Source organism: Lutzomyia longipalpis, chromosome 3, assembly GCF_024334085.1.
Source record: "Lutzomyia longipalpis isolate SR_M1_2022 chromosome 3, ASM2433408v1".
Lineage (NCBI taxonomy): Eukaryota > Metazoa > Arthropoda > Insecta > Diptera > Psychodidae > Lutzomyia > Lutzomyia longipalpis.
This window is the reverse complement of record NC_074709.1, coordinates 11,121,206-11,129,279: the sequence shown is the minus strand read 5'-3', so window position 1 is coordinate 11,129,279 and position 8,074 is coordinate 11,121,206. Positions and strand designations below refer to the sequence as shown.

Genomic DNA, 8,074 nt, shown 5'->3' with positions numbered 1-8,074 from the left:
CATCACACGCTCCTTTTGGGCGACAATGGTGTCAGACTTTATTTCGGTGACTTGTGGCTTCTCCCACGCCCACAACTCACCATTTGCAAGTGGAAGGAGATGCGGGGAAGGTTTTACTGGTACAATAATAATACAAAATGCGGTGAAAGCAGTAAAATGGGGCATTAGGAAAATTAGAGCTTTCGCATTTGATTTTCTAATTAGCAGTCCGTGCGTTCGTCTCTCTCAATAATAAACCTTGGGCGTTTCCCTCAACAATCACTGCTCATTTTTCTCGTCTCCTTTTTTTTCTTTTACAATGAAAATGACGAAGAATCCGGTGAGACAATTACGCCAAATACCGTGGTGGAGTGTAATTTAATTCAACCTAAATGGAATTACAAATGGGGTGTGGAATTTTTCTCTTGTCGCGCGATAATAAAAATAAAAAACTGATGGCTTCACTTCTTTTTCTTCTCCTCTCGTCGTTTACTGTTATCCTCGGCAATCTCTCGCACCGTATCCCTGAATGCCACATAGACAAACCCAATGATGATTGCATTGACTGTGATTACTGCCGCTAAGACGGACCAACAGGTATTTTCGAAGCCATCAATGTGGAAGCGCGTCGACAGGAGATCTCTCATCCCGTAGAATGCCCCAAAAGGCAGGGTGAACATCAACAGGCTGAAGAAGAAGAGTGTCAAGAGGGCAATTGATGTCTCTTTGTTGCGTTTTCGCTCCTCCTCCGGGCTCAGGGGCTCTTCCTCATCAACTTCTTCCTGGACATTCAGTGAATCTTTGCCTGTACTTTCAAATGCCATTTTCTCTACAAATTAATACAATTATTTTAGGTATTCCAATGAAATTTGACTCTCCACACATTCCCAATGAATTTTCACGCGATTACTTACCTAGGAAAGGTGGAAAAATGCTTAATTTTCACTTGGAAAAATTGTAAACAAAACAATGTTTTTTATGTCAATTTTCACTCCAAATCCTCCAAATCACATGATACTCTTTTCTCATTTTGCACACAGAGGCGCTGTCGACGCAAAAGAGATTTTGAGATTATTTATTTTTTGTAGGTTATGTTCAATTAACGTTAGAATTTTCCCCGGAAGATTCGGTGGAAAACGCGAGAAAATTGCGAAAAACTAAAAGTGTGAGGGAGACGGATAGCGGTGAAATGCATCCATCTCATTTTCTCTTCAAGAAAATGTACCAAAAAGGGCGCCAAATTCAAAAATTAGTCAAAAATATGAATTTTATATGGGGGCGCTACAAAGACGGGCTCTGGGCGGAAAATGAATGTCGTTTGTGAAAACAGCCTGGTATCAGGAGTCTCTGTGTCAAATTGCATCGCGAACGGATCCTTTCTTTCTCAATTTTTATGCATTTTTATGAGCCAGGAAGGAGAATAAAAATCATAATTTTCACACATTTATTCATTTCTTTTTTTTGTATTTACCTTGATCAGTTGAAAGCCGCATAAGTTGAGCTTTCCATGGAAGTTTTCAGGGATGGGGCGAACCAACGACATCAATTACATTTTCAGCTGGTTTTGTGTCCTCTGGCGGTGTTACCAACGATGCTGGAATGTTGAGGGTCTATCGAGGAGAACAGAGAGATTTCATTCAATTCACAAACATTCCGGGAATATCTTCAAAAGTTTTTTCTTACCTTTCCCGGACAAACAGCTTCGTACTGATGCTTGAGACTCTCCAATTCAAAGTTGCACGTCGCCAGGGCAGTACGGAGCTCACACAGGAGCACCATATCTGAGCGGAGTTCATTGAATGCCAGGCAAATCTCCTCCGTGGGCGGTGGTGTGGGATCCACCTTGAACTCCTGAATCGCCTGTTCGAGTGCCTTTGCCTTCTTCTGACCCACATTCGCCGGCAATTTCATCTTCTGCGATCGCAGTGACACTCCAGTTCCCCGGAGATCTGTAAACTTTATCCCCGCCGACTCCACGGCACTCACAACGGAATCCACCTTTGACGGTCTCAGCTGACTCTGTTGCTTCTTCTTGTTCAACTTCTTATCCTGCTTCCTATTGGACGGGGTACTCTGTGGCACCTCTCCCTGCTGATCTGCCTGCGAGATAAGCTTCTGCAAGTCCTGCGTCTTCCTCTCGCGCTCCTTCTTGCGTGCCTCAATCTTCTTCAGCTCATTCAGGAGCATCTGTTCCTCCTCAATTTGCTTGGCTGTACGCTCAAAGAGCTTCTTCAGCTGCTCCTTGCGCTTCTTCTCGTGCTCCGCATCGAACACATAGACCTTCTTATCGGGCGTTCCACGGATCTTACTGAGAATCCCCGTAACTTCGTAGTATCGCTCCTTCAGCTCCTCCACCGATTTCAGCCCATGCGTCTCCTTGTCCCATCGATCTGCCATCACGACAAAGCGCAAATCAAATCTCTTTGCCAAATCCATCAAGTGATCCGTCTGTGGCTTCGACCACTTTGCCTGATTCGTCCGGAGGTTCGTATTGTACTCCGCTGCTGTGTACGTGGGGATACTGAGTTGTTTATTGAACTGGGCAAAGGGGTAAGCTTTAGCCTCATCCGAGAGGCGCTTCCAGTGATGAAAAACAGCCCCATCTGTTCGGGCGGGATTTGAGAACGGTGCCCAATGCCACTTGCGCACCTTCTTCATACCCAGACGTGCCTTCACCTGCTTATACCCCGTCCCAATGCCACCCGTATCCGTAGAAAGGAGCGGTGGGGCGTCCTTATTGTCATTGTACAGCAATGCAAAGACCTCTCTGTGCATTCCTTCTGGACGTTTCATTGCTTTTGCCCTGAAGATTGAGCAAAATTTAACTTCTCAACCCCTTCCGGGAGACTCCAACAAAACTCACCTTTCCGGATTGTGTTTCTTCTTGGAGCTGAGAAGAGCCTCCTTGGTCACCTCTGGAGTCGGGGGGCGCTCCAACTCCAGAATATCACGCACATCACTCGACATCTACAAGGAAAACCGAGGAAAATGAAAATTTTGCAGAATTTGTTTTTCTTTTTGAGGTTATAAAATATTTTTTGTCAAATTCTACCCAGAAATTAAATGTTCTAACATTGATTAATTAAAATATTTCATTTCTAGAATTTAATTTAGGGTATAAACTTATTTTGCAATGTTAAAAAATCATATTTACCTTTAAAAAACAAGAATAAATATTTTTGTGATTTTTGTAAACAAACTCTCTAGTAATTCACTGAAGTTTGCTGCAAGTGCCAGATGTGGTGAAAAGAAGAATGAATGGCGCTGCAATCGCTTCCCTCCAAAAATATAAAAAAAAGTCCGCCAAAAAATTGAAATCTTGGAAAAAAAGCTTTTTGGTTTTCTTTCGCTTTTCCTGGAGCTTTTCATGAAAGAAAAACGAGGAGCTTTCCTAAGAAAAATGAAAATAATTTTTTTCCTTAAAAAAACAATAACAATTCAAAAATTCAATAAAAAATCACGAAAAATTTGATTTTAAATTGAAATTTTGTTAAACACAACTCATAAAATTCCTCCAAAAATCTCAATTTAGATTTATTTTTGATAAAAATTCAAGAACAAAAATAACACAAAATTATTTTAAAGAGTTTTTCAGAAAATAAAACATTTTTTCTTAGTTCTTCAAGCAAATTTTTATTTAATCGTTTTCCTTTTTTTCCATTTTCATTTTTCCGCATTTTTACAAAAAATATTTCTTCATCATTTCATTCATTATTTATAAATCATTTTTATCATCACAATTTTTTCTTTTTAAAGAATATTTTTTCATATTAAATTCCATTCAATGAATGTAATTAAAGATTTTTCATCTCTCTCTCATAAATTCAACAGAATTATTAATCATTTTTTTTGCATAAGTACCAGACTGATTTGCCAAAAGAACAAATCAATGTGATAAAAAAAATATAATAAGACAATTATTTTACAAATAACCCCGGGAAAATATTGGGAAGATTTTCTTTTCTTTTTCATCATTCAATAAACTCAATTTTCAGAATTATTATTTTTAAGATTATTTCATTTTTTTTTTCAATTGACAAAAATTCCAATTTCTTTTAGCGCTTAAAGGCGCAACAAAGAGGAAAAATTTAATTTTATCATTAATTCATTTTTTTTTGTAATCATATCAGGGAGAATTTTGCCATTTTTCTTTGCAGAGAGAAAATTGATTTTTGATTGTTTGTTTGTTTTCTTGTGCTTTACCTCAATTCTTTTCTTCCTGTCCGGGAATGCAACACAGGACGACAAAAAAGGAGGAAAGGGAATTAAAAAAAAGTTAAATACTTAGGAAACAACTGGAGGTGCTGCAGCAGCTGCCATTGAGGAAAATTCATCAATTTTCATTCCAGTCAGGGTAATTTCCTTGTGCTCAGTGAAGCGCTTCTGTGGTGTTCCACGTTGATTGCGACCACCCTGATGATTATTGCCATGCTGCTGATAGTTATTGTTGTTGTGGTTCCCCTGATGATTCTCCCCATTGTGGTGCTGCTGATTGTTGTTTCTTCCCTTTTGAACATTTCGCTTCCTCGCTGAAAAAATCAAAAAAAAAATGAATTTCTGCCTAAAAAGAAAATCTTTCAATGAAACTTACGTGAAATCCTTGAAGTTTGTCTCCTCTGGAAGCGTCTCTTATTGGTCTTGCGGGATACTGGCTTAATTGGTTGTTTCTCTGGGTCAAAATGACAATCAAGGAGATCTGTTAGCTCCTTCTTGTCATCTTCCTTGAGCTCCCGCAGCCCCGCAACGGCCACCCTGATGCCATCGCGCTTCTCCTTCCCCCAAATGTCCTGGAGCTTTGTCATGTCGAAGCCCTGCTCCGCCAGGACACGTCGAAAGGTGACACCCCTCACACGATGGTAGAGAGTCGTCTTGAAGTAGTTGACAAAAATTGTCCTCAGAGAATTCTGCCTGTCCAGAATTGTTTGCTGCCCACCCAATTCTTGGAGATTCTCGTCAATTGTCGTCGCCATGCCCGTGATAACACGATGGAAGACAGCTGTTCGCTCCTTCTCCGTTGTTGCCTCCTTCACAACGGGCACAACAGCTGGTTTCTTCTCCTCTTGCGTCTCAGGCACAGAGGGAGTTTCAACTGCTTCCTGAGCAGCCTCCTCCACCTTATTAGCCTCTCCATCTCCCTCAACTTGTTGCTCCTGCTGCTCCTGTTGCTCTGGCTTCGCCTCCTGACCTTCCTGCTCTTGCACACAATTCTCCTGAACAGCTGCTTCCGGTTGCTGCACCGCAGCAGCAGCAGCAGCTTCAGCAACATCTTCCTTCTTCACCTCAACAGTAGCTGCAGATGGTTTATTTGCCAACACCTTCGACACATCATAGGCAATCTTTGAGCGTACCTTGGCACTACCCTCAAACTCATTCCTGTCATCTTCATCGCATTGCAAGATGACCTTCTTGAGTTCCTTCAGGGTGAAATACTTCAAAGTCACCCCACATTCCTTCTCAGCCAATGGGTAGACATTTGTGAAGCCTACAACGGAGGTTTTGAAGCGTGGGAGCATGTCGTACCTTTCAAGAAATAATTGAAAGAATAATTTGGGTGATTATCTGAAGAAAATTATTCGGATAATCGCAAATATTCGGATTATTTGTTAAAGAAATCAAAATATTTTATTTTAGTCTTAAAAAAACGGCAAAGATTGAGGAGCATCAGCCTTAAAAGTATTTAATTCAAGCCTAAAAAGGATTAAAATCAAGCCGAAAATAGTAAATTCGACCCAAAGAGTGCTAAATTCAAGCCTCTAAAGGTTTTCATTTCAGCACTAAAAAGGCAGAGATTAGAGAACAAAAATTTAAAAAAAAAATTGTTTTTAATTCAGGCTTAGAAAGGATAAAAAAAGTAGTCAATTGAAGCTGAAAAGTAGTAAATTCAACCTGAAACGTGTTAAATTTGAATCTTAAAGTATTATTTGGTTTTCAAACCTAAAAAGACTTTAATCTTACGAAGCTTAATTGTAGTTTTTTAATTAAAGCCTAAATAGTAGTAAATTCAAGCCGAAAAGGGTTAACTTTTAATTCAATTTTTAGCAAGCGATATTTATTAGAATTAAAATATTCTAATCTTCGTAAATATTCGGTTGATTCGTCATAATAACCAAAATATTCGTCAGCTAAACACCCCTTGAGAAATTTGAAGGAAAATTAAAGAAAAAAATTTCCTAAAGTTTAGGATTTTTCCTTTTCTAAAAGACTTTGTTATTAAATTAATTTTGCAATAAAAGGGTTAAAAATTATAAATTTCTCAAAGATATATTGTTTAAGGATTTACAAATCCTTTAGTTTTAGTGATTTAATCAATAGAATTTAAATCCTATAAATCTTAAAATTCTTAATGTTCTACTAAAGACAAGGGTTTCGAATCCTTAAAGCTTTTTAAGTATTTTTCAAACAAAAAAATAATATTTTTAATGTTTTAAATCCTTCAAGTTAAAAAAAATATTTCTCAAAAATTTCTAACTTTAAAAAAATGTTAACAAATTTAAAATATTTTTTTGCAAATAACTTTAAAAGAAATTTCTAAATAATTAAAAAATAATCTTAAGTTCTCTGTAAATACTTTGACAAGCTCTTAAAAGCGCAAGAATTCTATAAAATTTTCTTAAATTATTTGAAACTAATAAAAGAATTAAGGAAAAAAAGGAATTCACAAAACAAATTCAAATTCCTTAAAAACTTCTTAATTTTTTTTTCTTATTTTTGAGAGAAATAAACCGTCATAAATGAAACAAAAAGGAATTTAATATAAAAACAAAAAAAAAAAGAAAAAAAGAAAACGAATTCTTTATAATTTTACAAAATAAATTCAACTTTTTAAGCTTTTTAAAAATAAAGCAAAGAATTAAAAAAAAGAACTAAAATTAAAAAATTGTCTAATTTTTATCAATTCAGAAACATTAAATGTTTTTTTTTGTTTCGCGAATTATTTCAAGAAATTCTAAAGATAAAAAAAATGTTCAAAAAATCATTAAAAAAAAATTAATTTAATAAAACACTGAAAGAATTGATTTAAAAGAGATAAAAAATCGTTGAAAAATTGACAAAATTAAATGAAATTGAACCAATTGTTCCCTCCTGGAAGCCCCAGAGTGTCCCAACTGTAAATCCCAACTAACTAGAACTTCAAAGAGATCACAAATGTGAATCTTCTGACCTTCAGATAACATTTCTCTCCGCAAGAACCGTTCCCTTCGCGTTTTCAATCCATTTTTCTCTATTAAAATTTTTTTCCCCCAAATCCCAGCAAACTGATTTTGTCTTCCGGAACAAAGAAAATGAACAAAGGAAAAAAAATGTGGGGGCTACTTACTTTTTGAGCGCCTCCAGGAGCATGTAGGGCACAAATTTCCGTTGCTCATGGTAGAGCATAATGATGCCCTTGGAGTCGGGATTGCGTGCCTTCTGCTCCTCCAGCCACAGCATAAAGTCCACAAGGGCGGCATATTCGGGCTTTGTCTTCATCACCTTGTACGTCTGCATACTCTTCAGCATCCGGAAGAAGCCGATGGTGATTACGCGCACCTGATGCCGCTGCCTGGCTGCCGGATTGAGATTCATGTACGGCATAACGTACTGTGAGAACTCAGAATCCGGTGTGTAGGCAGCCAAATGGACGATTTCATCGATTAATCGCCGTCCTGTGGCATCAATGTCCACACTGACAATGGTGTACTTCCCTTCCGGAAGGGATCCTCCTGATGATGTTCCGACTTGTCCAACCATTTTCTTCTCAATCTCTCTGTCTCTTTGTTGAATATCTTGGGAAGAAGAGAGGAAGACACGTTTAGAGCACATTTTCAAGCTCTCCACAAGGTTTCACAAAGAATTTCTTCACAAAATCCCCGAATCCTCTGCTCCAGGATTCGCTGATTTTGCTCCTTGGTGGGAATTTCGAAGGATTCAAGGAAGGATTAACGAGATTTTAGCAGATGATTAACTTACCAATTGAAAACTGGGATTTTTCCTTGCGCACAAAGGCACTGGATTTGGGATTAATGCGTCCAGAAGTGACTTCTGTTGGAAATCTCACTGAAAAGTGAAAAATTACCGTTGCTGCATTTGTTTTTATATCCACCACAGTAGGCGG

The 8,074-nt window shown here is 37.8% G+C and overlaps 3 protein-coding genes across 3 annotated transcripts; all 3 read right to left on the bottom strand.

Annotated features, from left to right (window-relative positions):
- Positions 1-315: 315 nt before the first annotated feature.
- Positions 316-1,008, bottom strand: LOC129792147 (vacuolar ATPase assembly integral membrane protein VMA21). The gene is made up of 2 exons (XM_055830934.1): positions 894-1,008; positions 316-808 (listed from the first exon to the last, which is right to left on the bottom strand). Exon 2 carries the CDS (start codon positions 801-803, stop codon positions 441-443), a length of 363 nt encoding a protein of 120 aa, XP_055686909.1. The 5' UTR covers positions 804-808; positions 894-1,008; the 3' UTR covers positions 316-440.
- A 401-nt stretch (positions 1,009-1,409) lies between these two features.
- Positions 1,410-3,221, bottom strand: LOC129792114 (DNA methyltransferase 1-associated protein 1). The gene is made up of 4 exons (XM_055830892.1): positions 3,134-3,221; positions 2,843-2,946; positions 1,663-2,782; positions 1,410-1,589 (listed from the first exon to the last, which is right to left on the bottom strand). The coding sequence occupies exons 2-4, from the start codon at positions 2,944-2,946 to the stop codon at positions 1,497-1,499; spliced, it is 1,317 nt and encodes a 438-aa protein (XP_055686867.1). The 5' UTR covers positions 3,134-3,221; the 3' UTR covers positions 1,410-1,496.
- A 364-nt stretch (positions 3,222-3,585) lies between these two features.
- On the bottom strand, positions 3,586-8,062 carry LOC129792104 (maternal protein exuperantia). The gene is made up of 4 exons (XM_055830876.1): positions 7,930-8,062; positions 7,298-7,745; positions 4,571-5,499; positions 3,586-4,508 (listed from the first exon to the last, which is right to left on the bottom strand). Exons 2-4 carry the CDS (start codon positions 7,708-7,710, stop codon positions 4,264-4,266), a joined length of 1,587 nt encoding a protein of 528 aa, XP_055686851.1. The 5' UTR covers positions 7,711-7,745; positions 7,930-8,062; the 3' UTR covers positions 3,586-4,263.
- Positions 8,063-8,074: the final 12 nt, after the last annotated feature.